This window comes from Lissotriton helveticus, chromosome 11 (assembly GCF_964261635.1).
Source record: "Lissotriton helveticus chromosome 11, aLisHel1.1, whole genome shotgun sequence".
In the NCBI taxonomy this organism is placed as follows: domain Eukaryota; kingdom Metazoa; phylum Chordata; class Amphibia; order Caudata; family Salamandridae; genus Lissotriton; species Lissotriton helveticus.
Genome location: NC_136072.1, coordinates 152526173 through 152546760, shown reverse-complemented (window position 1 = coordinate 152546760; position 20588 = coordinate 152526173). Strand labels below are relative to the sequence as shown.

Sequence of the window (20588 nt, the reverse complement as noted above, 5' to 3'; positions counted from 1 at the left end):
GAATAGTAAATCTTACCTTTTTGAAGTCCAATGCTTTCCCTACTGTGCTGCACATGCTGGATTGGAATGGTATATCTATTATTCCCAGACTTCGATATTTTTTTTAATAGTGTTTAAACATATCTAATGTTATTAATTTATTTGTTTAATTGTATACGGTCGCCAGTAGGTAGTTATAGTTAGGACCTAGTTTCCATAGGAAAAGCATTGACTTTCCTATTACTTTAGTGTCATTTGACCAATTTTCATAAGATTTTTCCAAAAAAGTGTCAATGTAGGTTCTGTGTGTCCCAGAAAGTTTGGGAGTGATCTGTGCAGTAGGGACCGAGAAATATGGACACAAAATAAGGGTATATTTGTAATGTTAATTCCCATAGGAACGCATTGTCGGACCTAGAGCCCGAACTGCAGTACGGAATTACGTCAAATCTGGCAGAAAGGTAGATGTTGTTAAGCAGATTCTTTTTTTTGTTATTTGGTGCAAATCTGTTCAGTAGTTTTGAGAAATTTAGGTTGAAATTTATAGTGATTGCAATGGTTTTCAGATTAATCGTGAATGCGCTCACCAACCGGATTGGTTGAACAGAAAGTTGCAGTCTCGATTTTATCTATCAAGAAGGGTTCCCAGGGCTGAAAATTTCTGTGAAAGCTGACATAAGGGGTCAGGGTGCAGGTACTGTGACCTCATGTTTAAGAAATGGGGTGTTAATGACACAAGTTATGTGTCCAAAATTGCTTTTTCTCATCATGCACTATATTCGTGACCACCAGTGCAGCCCCTCATGTACCATTGCAGGGTCGTCGCGACTATCGCAGCAACATCGTGAATATTGGTGAAAATATTTTTTAAAGTGTCTTTAGCTACATACATACCCTCGCTGGTCACAGACACAGACTCATGTACTTACTCACATATCCATTCAGACACTCATACATCCACTCACATACCCACTCAGACCCTAATGCACCCACTCACAGACTCACTCAGAGACATATGTGTCTACTCACATAAGCATTCAGAGGATCGTGCACTCACTCACAGATGCACTCAGAGACTCATGCGGCCACTCACATAGATAGTCAGAGATTTATACATCCACTCACAGACCCACTGAGAGACTCATGCACTCTATCACAGACTCACTCAGACACTCAAGCACCGACTCACAGACCCACTGAGAGACGGAGTAGTTTCTGTCCTGTAACTCCAGTTCTGTAGTAGGGGTATCTCTGTTATAGTCATAATCTAGTGAATAGTCCCACCCATGTGCGTGGACCCCGGAGCAATCAAAAATAATCTCTTACAGTGTCGAAAAATGCAGAACTGCACAGACACTTAAGAGAGAATTTAAAGACAGATAATGCAGCCTAAAAAGGCTACACTGTCCAGTACTTCAACTAGAAATTCCACCACAAAAATCCACAAAACAGCAAAGCCTGTACAGATTTCCCTTGCTTTAACAGCAAAATCCCTCAGGAATGATAGAGAGAAGAACCTGGACAGACAAGCCCCATAGGCTGCCATTATGTGGCTCAAAACAGGATACTGTGCCTTTAAGAGAACTTTCGAGAACTTCACAGTATCCCAGAATGCCCTGCAGGTCCCAGTTACTTTCAGTTCTTTTTGAAGGCGGAACACGCCAGACCTATAGCATTCCTTACATGAAAAACTCTCTCCACCGGGGAGGAGGGTGGGCGCTTATGACTATAACAGAGATACCCCTACTACAGAACTGGAGTTACAGGACAGAAACTACTCCTTCTGTAGTAGGGGATCTCTGTGTATAGTCATAATCTAGTGAATAGAATGGCAAGCCCATCCCCACACCAAGCGGCGGTGGAGAAAGAAGAAATAACGCCAATATTGCGCGAACAAATTCCGCAGCGAAGCCTGCCCAACCTGAGCGTCTGCCCTGGCATCAGCGTCCAGGCAGCAATGCTTAGCAAAGGCATGGACCGACTTCCAAGTGGCCGCCTTGCAGATCTCTGCAATGGGAACATTACGAAGCAACGCTGTCGTGGCAGCTTTGCCCCTGGTGGAATGAGCCTTAGGTTTGCCCCCTAAGGTCTTATTAGCTTTGTAGTAACACAATTGTATGCAGGACACAATCCACCTCTAGATGGACTGTTTAGAGGTAGCAAGACCCGTCCTGACTGATCCTTAATTGATGAACAATTGGTCTGACCTACGAATATCTTTGGTTTTATCCAGATAAAATTTCAGCACCCTCCTAACATCCAGGGAATGCAAAGACCTTTCCGCTGGAGATGAAGGATTCTGAAAGAACGTAGGTAAAGTTATAGTCTGGTTGATATGAAAATCAGAAATAACCTTGGGAAGAAACTTAGGGTGAGTACGCATAACAACCTTAGCAGCATGAAATACAGTATAAGGTTCTTGGCAACACAACGCCTGAATTTCACTCACCCTGCGGGCCGATGTAATAGCCGCGAGGAACGCTGCCTTCCAGGACAGGTGCTGCAACGAAGCCTTATGAATAGGTTCAAAAGGCTCCTTCATCAACCTGGACAGCACCACATTCAAGTCCCATGAAGGCGAAGGAAGCCTGACAGGAGGGAATACTTTCTTCAAGCCTTCCAGAAAATCTTTGATCACAGGGATCTGGAAGAAGGAAGTCTGTGAAGGGCATTTCCTGTAGGCAGTCAAAGCAGCCAGATGAACCTTAATGGAATGGACATTAAGGCCCGACTGCGCCAGTTGTAGCAGATATGGAAGGATGACATCCTCCTTGCATGTCGTAGGGTCATAGTTCTTAGACTTGCACCAGATGCAAAACCTCTTCCACTTGGAAGCATATGAAGTCCTAGTGGAAGGTCGCTTAGCCTCCTTCAGTATGTCCATACAATCCTCTGGGAGATTCAGCTGGCCATATTGCACTATTTCAGGAGCCATGCCGCCAAACTCAAAGACGAGAGGTTGGGGTGCACCATTCGCCCCCTGAACTTCGTGAGAAGGTCCGGCCTGCACGGCAGCTTCATGTGAGGAAGGAGAGACCGGTGAAGCAGGTCCGTGAACCACCACTGTCTGGGCCATTCCGGGGCAATCAGAATCATCCTCGCCCTGGATTGGGACAGCTTGATGAGAACCGTCGGGATCAGGGGAATGGGTGGAAAAGCGTACAGAAAGCTGTTCGACCAGTTGATCCATAACGCGTTCCCCAGCGTCCCTGGCTGGTAGTACCTGGAGGCGAAGTCTCAGCATTTGCTGTCTTCGGCGGTGGCGAACAGATCTACGTCCGGAGTTCCCCACCTTGCGAAGACTTCTCCTAGTACTTCGTCGTTTATGACCCATTCGTGGTTTTCCTGAATCAGTCTGCTCAGCTCGTCTGCCTGAACATTCTGCACACCTGGCAGATGGGTGGCCGTTATCGACAGTCCTCGGGCCAGAAGCCAGTGCCAGATCGCCTGCGCCTCCTGCGACAGAGTGCGTGATCTCGAGCCCCCCTGCTTGTTGAGGTTATACATCGTAGTCGTATTGTCCGTCTGTACAAGGAGAGAGTTGGTCTGGAAGGACGGGTGAAAAGCCTTCAGTGCCAAGTGAACAGATCTGAGTTCCAGGAAATTGATGTGGTACGTGGACTCCGACGGGGACCATGTCCCTTGAATCTGTAAGTCTCCGGAGTGCGCTCCCCATCCCTGGAGAGACGCATCCGTCACGATAGTCTGTGTGGGAATGTCCTTGTGGGAGGGAACCCCTCTGAGGAGATTCTCTGCGGAACACCACCACTTCAGAGACTGAAGAGCATGTAGAGACAGTCGTATTTTGTCATCCCAAGATCCTCTCCTCTGGTCCCACTGATCTTCTAAGCACTCCTGCAGCGGTCTCATGTGCAGCCGCGCATGTGGCGTCAGGAAGATACAAGAGGCCATCGAGCCCAGTAGAGAAGACACCGTCCTCACTGTCGTAGATGGAGTGGACATAAGAGCCTGGGACTTCCGAAGGAGTGATAATCGTCGCTCCTCCGAAGGATACACGCTTGCTGACAGCGTATCGATGGAGGCTCCCAAGTACTGAATACACTGGACCGGAGTCGGGACAGACTTGGACATGTTGATGTGCAACCCCAGCTTGTTCAATAGAACGCACGTCTTCTGGAAGTGTGCTTGAGCTTCCGAGAAGGAGGAGGCCTTGATCAACCAATCGTCCAGGTACGGGTAGACAAACACCTTTTTCTTCCTCAGGTGTGCCGCTACCACTGCCATGCACTTCGAGAACGTCTTGGGCGCAGACTTCAGCCCGAACCGAAGTACCGTGTACTGATAGTGATTGGTGCCGACTTGAAATCGCAGGAACTTCCTGTGTTTGTGTGCAATGGGCACATGGAAGTATGCATCCTGTAGGTCTATGGCACATAGCCAGTCTCCCTGTTGCAACTGAGGATAAATCTGATGCAACGACAGCATGCGAAACTTTTCTCTGCCAATCCACTTGTTTGCCTGTCGCAAGTCCAGAATGAGCCTGAACTCGTTCTTGTCCTTCTTGCGGACCAGAAAGAACCGGGAGTACAGACCTCTTCCTCTTTGAGACAGAGGTACATCTTCTATCGTCCTTTTCCTTAACAGGATATCGGCCTCCGCCTGGAGCTCGCGCAGCTGATACTGCGAGCCGACCGGAGGAATCGATGGAGGAGGGCTGGTGAACCGAAGACTGTATCCATTGCAAACAATATTCAGCACCCACTTGTCCTGAGTAATTTTTCTCCACTCTGCCAGAAAAAATTGAACACTTCCCCCCACCGGAGCGGGTAACGGATGAAGGGGAAGTAACCGCCCAGGGTCGAGACCCGGCCGGGCCTTTGTTCGCGGTAGAGGACTGCTGTCCACCTCTAACCCTCCGGCGTTTCTGGAAGGGTCTCCGGAACTGCTGCTGTTGTTGTTGCTGCTGTTGCCCCGAAAATTGTCCTCTTCCATTCCCCTGTGAGCCGAACCGCCGTTGGAACTGGCGGTAGGGCTTTTTGTCCTTGGGTTTCTCCAGACCCACAGCCGTCAGGGTTTCAGCCTCGGCCTTCATGCGGGCCATTTCATCGTCGGCATGTTTCCCGAATAGTGTTTCACCGGAAAACGGCAGATTGGCCACCCGCTGTTGCGCCTCAGGCTTGAGTGACGTAAGCCTGAGCCAAGCATGGCGGCGCTGGTTGACCCCGTGACAGTAGCCATGTGCGGCCAGCAGTGCGATATCCGCAGCGGCGCTGATGGCCTGGTTGGAAACCAGCATCCCTTCCTTGACAATTTCTTGGAAGTCCTCCCTCCTGTCGCGTGGTAGAAGGTCCGCGAACTGTTCCAGGTAGTGGAAGAAGTCCCACAGGCCTTCCTTCCAGCCGAATCAATCCAGCGGCTCTCTTTATCCGGTGGCACGGTGGAGGACGGGGAGGTAGAATGCAACTTCCTAGCCGCCGCCACTATCACAGAATCGGGCACTGGGTCCATTCGTAGGAAGGCCGGGTCCGAGTCAGGTGCTCTGTACTTCTTTAGAAGTCTGGAGGGAGCAGCCTTCACCACCGCCGGTGTAAGGAACAGCTCCTCCGCAGGTTCGACCAGTCCTGGTACCAACGGCAGCAGAGGGCGAGACAGGTGCTTCTTGTGAAGAGTCTCGAATATCACGGACGTCGTAGGTGTAGGAGCCGTCACCGTGATGCCCAACTTTGCAGCCCCCCTCAGGAGAACCTCCTGGAACGTGCCGATGTCGTCAATCGGAGACACCCTAGTCTCCGCGGAGTCCGATAAAGTAGGCGAATAGGAACGAGTCCTAGAGGATGCCGTACGGGACCTGGACCTATGCCTCCTATGGCGATGCCGAGATCTAGTGGAGGACCTGTGTCTACTCCTCGATCTGTCTCTCCGTCTGGAGCGCGACCTCGATCTTCTAGGTCTGGGACGTTCTGCCGGTTTCCCCGGGGCGGACGTCTTGGGTTTAGGCGGTTCCTTAGACTTAGGAGTCTTCTTGGGAGGGGTCGGAAGCCTGGGCAACGAGACCGACCTCGGTGGAACCGGTGGTGGTTTGTCTGGCACCGGAGTCCGTGGTCCTGTTGGAAGCGGAGGCAGAGGAGGCAACGGAGGAGGGGTTGGAGCCCTCGGAGGTAGACCTCTTGGCAATGGAGGCGGAGGTGTAACAGTCTTCTTCGGAGTATACACCTCCGAGTACACCGATCCCGGTGACCCGCCATCCTTTCCGGACTGAGGGGAGCCCCCCACAGTCCTAGGCCTCGCATCACGATCCCTCGACGTCGAAGAACGGTGACCAGACGTCAAACGTAGGTCCCTCGACGTCGAGCGCCCCTTCGGCGTCGACCGTCTTCCCTGCTTCGGCGGCGAACGTCGTCCATGCCTCGACGTCGACCCCGACCATCTCGACGGCGATCCCTTGTGTCTCGACGTCGATCTCTTGCGCCTCGACGGCGACCTCGACGGCGACCTCGTCCGCCTCGACGGCGACCTCGACGGCGACCTCTTCCGCCTCGACGGCGACTTCTTTCGCCTCGACGGCGATCTCTTCTGCCTCGACGGCGACCTCTTCCGTTTCGACGGCAGCCTCGACGATGAGGATCCCCTCGACGACGATCGTGTCCTTTCCGTCGACGGCGACCGGCGGTGTCACCTCGAGGGCGAGCGCCGACGCCGGGCCCGTCGACGCCGATCACTCGACGTCGCCGGCGAAGACGACGACGAAGAAATCGTCACGGGGTTCGACGGCGGCCTGTGCAAGTCCCGCAACGTCGACAGGCGACGTTTCCTCGACCCAGAGCCCTGGGGAGACGGGGAGACGGCCTTGGACCTCCCTCTCGACGTCATGGTCAGTGCCACCGACCCAGACGGAGAATCGGGACGTTTGCTGGACTTCCTGCCCCTGGAAGCCCCCCAGAGGCCTCAGCATGGGCAGATGAAGCCCCTCCAGACCCACCTTGCGCCTTCAGCCTTCTTTCCTCTAGGCCCTGAAGCCTGATCTTCATTCTGTCCTTCAGGGTCCTGCCAGAGAAGCCTTGACAAAATTCACACTCCTCTGGGATGTGGGAAGAGGGAAGGCAGAGGATACACACCTCATGGGGGTCTGATTTTGCTTTCTTCCTGGAGCACTCCGGGCATTTGTCAAATAATGCAGGCATATTTGACATCAAAAGGGAGCAAAAACCAAGAGGAAAAGCACAAAAGTACTTAGAAAGTACTCAAAACGAATTTTAAGTGAAAAAACACCAATAAATCCTTGAAAAGGGAGAGCTCAATGCTCCAGGGTCCTGCTTGCAGGAGCCGGAAAAAAGAACTGAAAGTAACTGGGACCTGCAGGGCATTCTGGGATACTGTGAAGTTCTGGAAAGTTCTCTTAAAGGCACAGTATCCTGTTTTGAGCCACATAATGGCAGCCTATGGGGCTTGTCTGTCCAGGTTCTTCTCTCTATCATTCCTGAGGGATTTTGCTGTTAAAGCAATGGAAATCTGTACAGGCTTTGCTGTTTTGTGGATTTTTGAAGTGGAATTTCTAGTTGAAGTACTGGACAGTGCAGCCTTTTTAGGCTGCATTATCTGTCTTTAAATTCTCTCTTAAGTGTCTGTGCAGTTCTGCATTTTTCGACACTGTAAGAGATTATTTTTGATTGCTCCGGGGTCCACGCACATGGGCGGGACTATTCACTAGATTATGACTATACACAGAGATCCCCTACTACAGAACTATGCTTCCAATCCCACCCTCACTGATAGACACACCCACCCAGACAGTTATGCATCTACTCATAGATCCAGCCACAGACTCATATACCCATTCACTTACCCACTCAGACACTCACACATCCACTCACATATCCACTCAGAGGCTTATTAATCCAGTTATAGACTTAGTGAAGAAGTCATGCAGCCAGCCACAGACCCACTTGAAGACTTATGCACTCACTCACATAACCCAATGAATCATTAATACACACTGTTATAGAGATATTGAGAGATTGATAAATGTTTTTATAGTGTAATAGATACATTGATTTATCTAATGTGATAGTTAGAATAAATGATATAGTTATAATTTTTTAATGTGGTGGTGGCTATTTATTCCTGCTGTTGCTTTGTGCTTTTGTGACATATTTGTAGTGATCGCGGGCACTGACATCATTGCAAGTCCTTGCATCACTGCAAAAACAGAAAATAGGTTTTAGAGATGGTTTTTTATAGAAATTGACTAGAAAACATGACTTTAGACATCACAGTAATAAACCCCTTGTGTGTAAAATACTGTAGTATGTGTGCATATATGTGTTTTACACTTTGACCGCGAATACAGAAAATAGGCTTTAAACATGGTTTAAAGAAACTTAGTACAAAAACACGAGTCGAAACATGTTTTTTAGAGAAGCATGTATATAGTAATATGTTCAGTGCAATGTTTAAAATGGATTTTTTATAGTTATTATTTTTTCTTGTGCTGGCCGTTAATTGTCTGCTTTTGTTTTGCGATTTCAAGCCATATTCGTGACCATCGCGATGTCATGTGAAGATCCTCACCACCTCAAAAAAAAAGGATCTTTAAAAAATATATATGTTTTGGGACCAGGGGAGCTCTAACAAAAATCTTTGTGTTGATTGTGCGTGTATGACAGCTAATTATAAGACCAGATGCAGAGTTTCAGGTTACTTAGAAACACCCAATTGCCTTCCTCTGTAAAGTGCACTCCATCATTTCTATAAATTCCATGCATGTGAAAACATAGATTGTAGTTATAGATACAGCCCATGCAATGGTCTCTGAGGAATGAAGAAACAGTTTTATTAACATGTTTCCTGGCTTTGTCAATCTGTGAACAGAATTGATTTAACCACTTCAATTGATGTCTTTGGCATCAATTAGAGTATATTAAGACAGTGTGAGGAAAAAGTGACATCAGTTCTGCAAAGGTATTCTTCATTATGATTTCCAGCCCTACCACAGTCAATGTGCCTAGGTCATTGCCACCAAAGTGCACAATCATGAGGTGAGGATCATGAGGTGAGGAGCTTGGCAATCCACAATGGCTTGAATCAAAGCCAGCAACTGATTAAACTTTAACCCTCTCTTGCTGAACCAGAAAATCTCCACATTTGGCAAACCCAAGTCCCTATTAATACCTATCTTTTTTGCAGCCTCTTTGGCCCAGTAGACAGCTGTGGCCATAAATCCAAACTCTAAGCATTTTGAAGTGAAGGAGCAAAAGTAGTCAGGAGGAGGCTGGAAATGAAAATACAGGGATGTTATAGTTATGAAATAGAATTTAAAAAACCCTTAGAAATTCACTGAAAAAAACAAAGGTTACAGGGACATTATAGTTCGGAAATAGAATTAAAAAAACCTTAGAGAATCACTCAAAAAACCAAAGTTTACAGGCAGGTTATAGTTTGGCTGACATTTAACTCATACAAAACCAGAGAAAATTAGCAGTTATAGTTATCTAAGCCAACTATATGGGTGTATTATGAGTGGGTGTGTAAGTGTGTCTATGTCTCTATAACTGAATCGGTAACTGGCTGTATTGGTAAGTGAGTAGGTGCATGAGTGGTTGTATATGTGAGTTAGAGGTTCCGTTGGTGGCTCTATGGGGGATTTGATATGGTGCAGGCTGTATGGATGAGTGACGAGATGTGTGAGTGTTTGCATGGGTTCTGTGAATGAGTTTGTAAGTGATTGTATGGGAGTAGGTGTATGGCATGTTTTATGGGGATATAAGTGTTTCTCTTGATGATGTCTTCAGTGATGTCCTTTCAGATGTCATTAGTGATGTCATTTGAGATGTCAGTGATGTCGCTGGCCATGTCGTGAGTGATGTAATGTGAGGTCGTAAGCAGTGCATTGCAGGGGCATGATATAGTTAGCTCAGATAACTATAGCTGCTGAATTTCTCTGGTTTTGTACCTGTAACCTTTGTTTTTTTGGTGAATTTCTATGTTTTTTTAACTATTAATGGCGCAGAGTGGTGGAGAAAGGGGGCAGGGCCTCCGACCAGCTGCCAGCTGTCCAGCTGTGCGGGAATTACTGGAGGTAACATGAGGGTTAGTTGGCCCCCATGGACCATCAAGAGCCAAGGGGACTTGATCCCCCAACTGTTAGTGTGCCAGGAGGAGCGTTTGCAGAGTGGTGGAGAAAGGGGGGATGGCCACTGAAAACCTTTCATAAATACCTCTGTGTGGGACTTACTGGAGGTAACAGGAGGGGTAATTGGCCCCCAAGGACACTCAAGAGCCAAAAAAACTTCATCCCCCAACTAGTAGAATGCCAGGAGGCGCGTTTGCAGAGTGGTGAGAAAGGGGGCAGGCCACGAAAACCTCTTTGCAATCAAGCAGTGTGGGACTTTCTGAAGGTAAAAGGAGGGGTAATTGGTGCACGAGGGTTCCTTGAGGGCCAACAACTCCTCCTATTACCTCCAGAAAGTTCCACACAGCGCGATTGCCTAGAGGTCTTTGGATGCCACTCTCCCATTCTCCACCGCTCTGCAAACGTGACTCCTGGTGCACTGCTATTGTTTGGGGGATGAAGTCCCCCTGGCTCTAGAGTGTCCTCAGTGGCCAACAAGCCTTCCTGTTACCCCCAGTAAGTGCCACATAGCGGAATTGCTAAGAGGTCTTCGAGGCCTGCCCCGTTCTCTACCACTCTGCAAATGCGTCTCATGGCGCAGTGCTGGTTGAGGGAGGAAGTCACCTTAGATGCTGAGGGTCCTTTATCCACAGAAAGTACTTAAATACATTACTTAACCATACATTTTCTTCTAAAACTGCTTTCCTTGTGCATCTCTGAGACTACCTCACTTTCAGCACAGCTCACATTTTCTTCCCTCGAATTCCCCATCAAGCTCCTTTTCCTTACACAACAACCTAGATAAACCATCACCCATTGTTTGCTCCAGGCAGTGCTTAATTTGAGCCAGTGGGTTCCGGTGCGGGCACCTGCACTTACTGGTCAACACCGACATTTATGACAGTATGCCATAGGGTGGCACTGTCTGTCTAATTAGAGATGTGCATAACAGTTGTTTATTGATTCAGTATAAATAAAAAATTAGTAATACTTGCCGCCCAAGACATTCTTATAGCTTTCGGGCCTGGAATTGTCTTAACTGCCACAATCGTAAGTGTGTAATAGTTAGTAGTTGTGTTGGTACTGCAATTGACAGCGCTGGGAGGGGAGATAGGTGGTGCAGGCTACAGTGACCTCCTGAAGAGGGTCCAGGCACTTATTTAACTACAAATTAAGCATTGGATCCAGGATCATATTCCACAGTGAAAGTGTACTCTTATTCTTGAGGCTGTTTCTCAAAATGCTCATTGAGGCATTATCAAAATCTTTCTCTTCAAACACATCGGTTAGTGTTTTTTAAGCCTTTCCCGTTTCTAAGGTATTTCTCCATAAGAATTTTCTAAACTTCTTAAGGACCCAATAGTCGGCCCCTCAAGAAACCTGAAGCAAACGCAACTGTTGCTGTATACCCTTGTCCTTCTGTAGAAAATGTTCTTTCCTGAACTAACATTTCTTTCCTGTCAATCCTTATAGAATGTCATCAGTGCTTCGCATCCTGTCAATCATTTTAGAATGCACACAGTACTTTTCATCCTCATGACCTGCCAACAAAACAAAACCCCCATACCCTAAATATTACTCTACACAAATGATGTAGGTCTCTCTGACAAATGCACACAACAGAGACCAAACTTATCTACATCCCACAAAATCTAAATAATCTTCAAGCTTGAACTCCTGGCTTACCGGGGGCACTCAGATTACTTGTGTTGCTCCTGAGGACTGTTTCGCTTTTGCTAGGACTTAGCTCACCTGAGGCGGAAAGCCGGGTGATAGTTTGCTCGCTATTTTAAAATTATACTTAGACTTAGAATTTTCTTTGCGCCTGTTTTATAGTTTTAATAATTCTCACAAACCTTCTCTCCCATTGCCCGCACTATCCCGTGTTGACACAGCCGAATTGGGGTCTGTGGCCGGAGACGCCCCTTGTCTCTTCTGTTGCACTGTAACCTGACTTATTTACTAAGAACTACAAGTCCCAGCGCCTTTGCGCTGCACACGGCACTACAAAGTAAGATGGCCGCTTCTCCGCGCAGCGGACGCGATCAGCGGGTGCGCCTCTGTCGCGCCTCTGACGAGCCTAAGTCCTGCCCGTCTGCGCCCGTCCGCGCCAGGCTGGGCCAAGGGGCCACCAACTCTGCTACTACGGACATCTCTTCTGCCCTTCCAGGTACGACCATAACTTATGAAGCCGGTGACCTGCTTTCCCACAGACATGTGCCCAATACGTATTGTTCTACCTGCACATTCCCCATTCAGGGGTTCAACTGTAATAACTGCGGATTTACCCTGGGTAGGATGAGCAGATGTAAAAGGAGGAAACGCCCACATATACAGGGTAAATTGGCTGTAACCAAACCTCCCTCCACTCAATCCAAACTGCATTTTTGGAGCCTAAATTGTAGATCCCTTCCAAAACACCCAAATCACATGCACGACTACCTTGTTGATGAAAAACCTGACGCCATTTTCCTAACGGAAACATGGCTCCAGGCAAGCTCGGGACCGGATATTGCCTGTGCAATTCCCTCTGGCTACGTCATGGTTAATAGAGACAGAGATATTGGCAGGGGTGGCGGCATTGCCATAATATTTAAATCTAACTACAATTGCAAATTTGAAACGTTTCCGCTACAGGGTTGTGAGGCTGCCCTATTCAAATTAGCTATCAGTGCCCAGATGACCTTATCCGGTCTACTGATATATCGTCCCCCTGGGAATTCCAACTCATGGGTGACGTCCTTTTCGGAAACTATTGCCCCATTGATCCTAAAAGCCGCAAATTTCACTATTTTGGGGGACCTGAATTTACATCTGGAAGATCCTCTATGCTAAATCAGCATAACTTTTTTAGCGGACTTAGAAGCACTTAATATCTTACTATGCAACTCTGGATCTACACACTCGGCGGGGCACTTGCTGGACCCTGTTTTGTCGAATCTTGCATATGACTGTGAACCGGCCGCCCGTCCTTTGGAATGGTCGGATCACATGGCAGTTACATTTTCTCTCCTGTGTACTACGAACATAGCATTTGATGCTACTGACTCAGGTGAAAAATTACGCTGTTGGGGTAAACTTAACATCACTGAGTTCAACCGTTACCTATCTAACACGTCACCAAATGCTAATTCGTCCTTCTTGGTATCGGAAGCAGCAGTCTCCAATAGGTTGACTACTGCTGTGAATAAACTCGTTCCCCTTGCACCCTTACACGTCTTGCCTCATTGTCATCCTGCAGCATGGTTTTCGGAGAATCTAAAAACTACGAAATCCAAATGCAAGGTACTTGAGAGACAATGGAGGCGTTCTTGTTCTCCCTCCTGTAAGATGGCATACAAGGTAGCTCTTAGAGATTATCACAAACAATGTAAGACCGCAAGAGCTACCCATATCGCCAATACCACCTTACATGCCCAGAATTGCCCGCGCACATTATTTTCTGTGGTGCAAAAACTAACAGGAGCAGACTCCATCCCTGCCCCTCCAGTTTTGAATAAGGTACAATGCAACTCAATTGCAGAGTTTTTCATCACCAAGGTAGAAAGGATCTATGACTCATTGGGTCTTCGACCTTTGAGCACAGATTTACCCTCTACTCTTGTGCCAGCTCATGACTGCCAACTTCCCACGATAACTAAACTCTCTGAGTGGTCGCCCTTTGATGATGTCTCCTTCGCCTGCTGTCTTAAGAGCATCAAATCTGGCTCTCCCTGTGATCCTCTTCTGGCAAAAATTTTAAAACAGCTTGATCTAAACTCCCGTCGCATAGTGATGAAACTCCTCAATGCCTCACTGATAGAATCATGTGTTCCACAGAAGTGGAAACACGCGATGGTAGTACCCTTGCTGAAAAAGGCCGGAGCGGATGCTTCAAACTTATCTAATTATAGGCCCATTTCGTTGTTGCCTATTTTCTCGAAAATCTTGGAAAGGCACATCAACTCTCAACTATCTCATCTGGTAGAGAGTTCGGGCTTTCTGCATCCATCACAATCTGGATTCAGAGCTCACCACTCCACTGAAACTACTCTCCTGGGGGTTACTGAGAATCTACGGCACGGTATCGATCGCGGGGAGACATCGGCGCTTATCCTGCTGGATTTAAGCGCAGTGTTCGATACCGTGTCCCATTCCATTCTTCTCACATCCCTCCAATCCTTGGGAGTTGGAGGTTCAGCCCTGACTTGGATAGCCTCCTTTCTGAGTGAGCGTACCTTCCAGGTTTTCTCGGCCAAAGCATCCTCCAAAATTTGTGCATCGGCGTACGGCGTTCCCCACGGGTCTATTCTTAGCCCATTACTTTTTAACATCTATGTTAGACCCCTGGCCACTATTGTGGAGGAAGCTGGCTTAACCTTATTTTCGTACGCCGATGATACACAAATTATTTTCTCCCTGTCTAATAGGGAAGGCAATAATACTTCGGCTCTTAAACAGGGTTTGTCCCAAGTGGCAAGATGGATGCAGGTACATTTCCTTAAGTTAAATGGCGATAAGACCGAGATTGTGATCCTGGGCAAGTATAAAGATCTCTGGGGCCCCCAACATTGGCCCGAGAGTATGGGTCCTACCCCGAAGCCCGTGACCCAGGTTCGCAATCTCGGATTCTTAATCGATGAAAAGCTCACAGTGCGACAACAGGCCGTTAAGGTGGCTTCTATTTGCTTTGCTACATTAAAATGGCTCCAAAAAAACTTGTGGATGCTTCCTGTCTCCACACAAAGGACGGTGGTCCAGGCTTTGATAACATCTCGCCTGGACTACGGGAACGTCCTGTATCTTGGTGCCGATTTGACAACTTTGAATAAACTTCAGGTTGTTCAAAATGCGGCCGCACGGCTGTCATGCAATGATCCTCGGAAAACATCCGCCTCCCTAGCCCTTCATGATCTGCACTGGCTAAACATCAAGAACAGAATTAAATTCAAGGCCTTATGTTACATCTTCAAGATAAAACAGGGCTCTGCCCCCAGGTATCTTCATAATCTCATTCATGCTTACATACCTAGTCGCAGTCTGAGATCTGCAGGAAAAGGAGATTTTGTTGTTCCTAGATTTAGGCTGGTGAAGATGGGCGGCCGCTCATTTTCCCATTTAGGCACCAAATCTTGGAATGCTTTGCCTGTGAGGCTGAAGTTGGAAACTGATCTTCTTCGGTTTCGCAAGGGTTTAAAAACTTGGCTTTTCCAGCAATAATTTTGAGCAGTTTTTTGGTAGCTCCACTCATTGATGCCTGGTAGTTCTTTCTTCTCCAGTCTATCCCTTGGCGCCGGGAAACCCACTGCGGGTAGCTGTGCGCCTTATAAGTTTAAATAAATAAATAAATAAATAAAGTGCATTTTGACTTGGTAGTATGTTCAAGACATCAGCATCCTCTAAACCTTTAAAAATATCACTGTATAAGCAGTGCTAGGTAGTGGATAATTGGTCTCCACAACATATCTGATCAAACTTCTTTACTCAATGCATATTTTTGTAGTTCCTGCAGATTTATTTGTGCTTACCAAGGGTGAAACCAATTCACTTGCTTCCGTACCACCTAAATTGTACTATTGCACCAAAACTTAGCAAATTCTAACATCATTGCCTGTCCGAAATATTTTTGTTTGATTCTTTACTTCGTGAGGCTTATCCAAACTCATTTTTTCCCAGATTCCTCCTCAACATGATCCCATTTTCTACATTCCCCTTAGCACCCTGCTTCCCAAATTAAATTGGGATTTCGAGATGTGTGGATTTTATGCCACATTTGAAAATGATTCCCTTCACATTTCGATGGGTAAAAGCTGGCTAAATGCAAACGGAAAGAGAAGAATTTTTTTGTGTCAGAGGCATAAAATACAGATGTCACTTGTTATTCCCCATTCACTGCAGAAAACCCCTGAATTGTGGGGAACGCTACACCCACGTTGCAGTATGTATGCAAGGTGAGATATTACTATATAGTTTGCCAATGTCATTTACCTTGAGTGCTATCCATTAACTGTCTGTGTGTGTAACTAAGACTGGATTCTGAAAATTATTCTCATGATATGTTTAGTGTGTACTGGTTCATGTATAGAACTGTGTGGTTTGACTTACTTGGTATGAGGTTGATTGATGTATTAAAGAACATCTATGTTCCAGCTGAATAGTGATATGTAATCATTGATCATTTATTAAACCTGGAGTAGTTCTCAATACAGCTTCTAAGTACTTCAACTAGTATATTTTGCTATGTTATTAGAAGATGACGATGAAGCATTGCATTCCATTTTAATAAGCAGGTCATACAAACATTTAATTCAATCTTTTCATGAAATGACATTACATTTGCAGTTCTTTTGCCATTTATACACAGGTTTTAAGAATCTGGGATGTTCACCATCAGCTCTGCATTCAGCGGATTGCCAACATATTCCCAAAAAGTGTGGATTTCCATTTGGTTTTCTATTTCTATGAAGCACACAGACGTCTTTTTATGTCCTTTAACAGCCATGTGACAGTGTTGGAAGTTAAGCAGGACATTGGTAAAAAGGTTTCAAGTCATGAGAAGTCAGTCACATGTGTTCTTTTCAATTCAGTCTTCAAGCAGGTAAATTAACTTTCCATACTGTAGTGCTAAGCCCTTGTGTTTGTTTGGCATTGACATACTAAGTGTTTGTGATCATTTCATGTTGCTAGGCTAAGACTCTGTGATCCATTCACAGTGATGAACTAAGTTGTTGAGGTCTTCTCATATTACTAGAGTAGGGCTCTGACAAATGGGAGACTTAGTCGCAGATGTAGTCGATATCCTGTCTGCTGTATTGCACGTGCATTAAAGTCTATGAAATTATAACACGACTGATAGGGATATCTGTCACATGTGATGGAGTTTACAATATGCCAAACTCTAAAAGAGACCACAAGGGCCAGCTTAACTAAGGAGTTTTTGGCTGCAATGTGTCTGATTTGTAAAATGGCCTTTTTGACCATACCAAACACAATTTGTGATTCGATGACATTTTACCAAATCACAATTTGGGTTTACAATTGTATACTGAATCGTTTTTAAGGACGGACATCTTTAGGGCAATTCTGAATGGGATGTATTAATGTTTTGAAACTAAAATCCGGTTGCAAAACATTAATAATTTACCAATTACTGAGCGGCAGTGGTAAACCAGTCACAAATGGAAAGGGGTCCCCAAAGGACCCTTTCCAATTTGTGAATGAAAAAGAATAGCAGAGGTTCTTTGAACACTTCCCAGTCTTAAACATACGTTTGTTAAACCTCATTAAGAATGCCCTAAAACATAGCCCAAATGAATCACTGTCAAAATCTATATGAAATGTTGATAGGCAATCTTTGAGATGTAATCCAGACAGGGAATGGGCATGTAAACCCAATTTTATGTTCATAACTATTACTTTGTGTAAAGTTGATATTTGCCCTAATCTGATCCCATGTGTTTAGGCACAGAGTGGACAATGTGTAAAGAGAAAATGTGGATCTGGTAACTTGGTTAGCAAAAACTGATTTGTATTTGTCTTTTGTGCCTTAAAGTATCACAAAGAAAGAAACAGGGTCATATTTTCTACCCATAAGACACATGAGCACTGTGGTAAAATTGCCATAGTAAAAAACATAGGATGGTTGAATCATGATCTTTTATATGTGGTCCCCTACCACAAGGCAGCCTTTACACATGAGTTATTCTGTATGATGTTTAGTACACAATAATGAACTAGTATGGAACATCTCATAAAAAATAGCATTCTCTGCCAGACGTCCATATTTGTTGTACTTTTTCCACTTTGATATTCACCTTTTTGTCATGTGTTTACCTTGGCCGTTTGTGATTCGCCTGAGAACATACATGGGGCAAAGACAAAGAGTCCGGGTGTAATTTGATCACAGTACAGGAGCATGTCTTGGTTGTCTCATGTATTGTACAGATATTTGTCTTATTTTTGTGTGAGAACACCTAACCTATAAAATTGCCACAACTAAACATCATAAATCAGACATTAGGGGCCAGATGTAGGTAGCCAAATACCGGTCGGTAACGGCCGAATTCGGCCGTTACCGACCGGTATTTGGCTACCGAGATGTAGGGGGACTGAAAGGTGGCAAATCGGTAATTTTACCGATTCGGTAAATATACCGGTCGGTAAATTTACCGACCGGTATATTTACCGAATCGGTAAAATTGATATGTAGGTGGGACTCTTCTGAGTCCCACATGGCCTACAAAATCGGTATTTTACCATCAAATTGTATTTGATGTTAAAATACCGATTCAGGTGTGCATGCACATGTGTGCATGCACACCTGTGCCATATGACAGGCAGACCTGCCCTTAGGGCAGGTATGCCTGCCATATGGCCCCCGAACCTTTTTTGGGGGTGCTAGAGGGTGTTAAAGTGACACCCCCTGCACCCTTGTCAAAATCGGTATTTACCGAATCGGTAAATACCGACCGGTAATGCCCCATTCATTCCTATGGGCTTCAAAGCCCATAGGAATGAATGGAGCATTACCGGTCGGTATTTACCGATTCGGTAAATACAGATATTTACCGATCGGTAAAATACACATCTGGATGGACCTACATGTCCACCCTTCATATTTACCGATTCTTAATTAGCAAATCGGTAAAATTCGGTAATTAAGAATCGGTAAATATTTTTTACCTACATCTGGGCCCTAGTCATTAAAACTCAACCGTGGCACAGACAAGGTAGGTGATTGGCCTCATTATTTAAACATTAGCATTTTGGAGGACAACCACCCTGTGCCCCCAGAAAACCCCTGCAGAAATTCTCAGTAGCTTTCAGATGTGGGGTAGGTGGCTAATGTAAAACAATGTTCAGGGCTGGTTTTGGTTCTCAATCTATCCATGCTGGAAAATAGCATTCTCACCTTATGCTTGTAGATTATGTATGGTCTCCCTCTCTACGCTTTAATTCCACTGCTGCCCCCTGCCTGTTTAACACTGTTACCACTGTTATATTGAAATGCTTCTCTCAATCCTTTATTTTCTTGAGTATATGCAAATGTAGGTTTTAGTGATGTACAGTTCACAACCTTCATCATTATAATAACATAATAATAACATGTGACTGGAATTCTCCTCATAGTTATTCATCCGCTGCATAGGTGACTTCCAAGTCCGTTTACATTACTCTGGTAAGATAGGAGAGTATACATGTCAGAATGGATAGTGTGGTGTCTTGTCTACACAGACACGGACTCGTGATGAGGGTTTTATAACTGGGCTTTATTCTTCACGTCTTATCTCATTCCCAGCTCAACTCTTACTGCTGTATCCCCTTCACGCCCCTCCTCTTCCTGTATCTCTCTCTCCTCCTACCCCCTCAGCCGACGAGGTCCTAGTGCCTTTAGCTATATATCAAAACAGTACATCTCCCCCTTTCTTAACAAATTAATTGAACAATACGTATTGCGTCACATATCCAAGAAAATACCAGAGAGCTACAGTTCCTCAATTAGACGGTTCGGTCTCTTGATAATTCGGCGAGGACGGGTAGGAACATCTGGACCATCAACCTCTCTTCCATCAGAAGTCGCTCTCGACGTCCAGTCACTGATTTCAGTCTCACTGGGTCGTGTTTTGTCACCTCCAGGACCAGTGAGCAGTTCTTTAACTTGAGGACTGCATTTTTGAAAATGCGCTACATTCCGGGTGATTCTCTTCTCATCCGATTCAGCCGTGATCATAGTTCCTTTTTGTTTGGTGACTACTAGTGGAGTTTCGTGATAACTACAGTCTGTTTTCCTTTGTTGTTCTTTCTTTACTAGTACCCAGTCACCTTCTTGAATCAGGGAGGTTGTCGCTCGCCGACGGTGATCGGCATAGGACTTAATTTTTTCCTTTTTGAGTCGGTCAGTAACAGCTATGTCCTCTAGATCGGAGTCTTGAGACACTGCACTTTCCTGCCAGTCAATCATTGGTATTCTGGTGCGCACCGGCCGGCCCAACATTAGGGTCGCAGGGCACTTACCAGTAGTGGAATGGGGCGTGTTCCTGTACGCTCACAGAACTTCATTTAAAGCCATTTGAGTGTCTTTCCGCGACAGCTCGGCCTGTTGAATGGCTTTCTTTAAGGGTGGCATAAATCTTTCCACCATTCCATTTGCTTGAGGCCACAGCGGTGTAATTTTGCGATGCTTGAAATTAAGATGTTTTGTGAAGTCGGTGAAATCTTGACTGTTGAATGGAGGTCCATTGTCTGTCTTCACTATTTTGGGAATGCCCCAAGCGGCAAACACTTAATCCGAAACCGGTATTGTGCTGGATGCTTTTGTGGATGTGATGAGTTGGGCAATGGGAAAACGAGAATACTCATTCATGATGACCAGGATATATTGTCCAGATTTGAAAGGCCCAAAGAAGTCTACCGCAACTTGCTGCCACACACCCTCCGGCAGCGGGGACATTTGTAGTGGTGCGGGAGGATCAGATCGACGGACCAGTTGACATTGGGGACAGTCCTTTAGTGTGTTCTCCACCATTTGGTCTAATACTGGGAACCATACCCGCTCCCTCAA

General features: G+C 45.9%; 1 protein-coding gene across 1 annotated transcript in view; it reads left to right on the top strand.

Moving 5' to 3' along the window:
• The window catches only part of WDR49 (WD repeat domain 49), a 676266-nt gene that overhangs the window by 146550 nt on the left and 509128 nt on the right, over window positions 1–20588 (top strand). The window contains exon 8 of the mRNA XM_078668100.1: window positions 16392–16625. Within this exon, the coding sequence (XP_078524226.1) occupies window positions 16392–16625 (234 nt within the window). The remainder of the gene's footprint in view (window positions 1–16391; window positions 16626–20588) is intronic.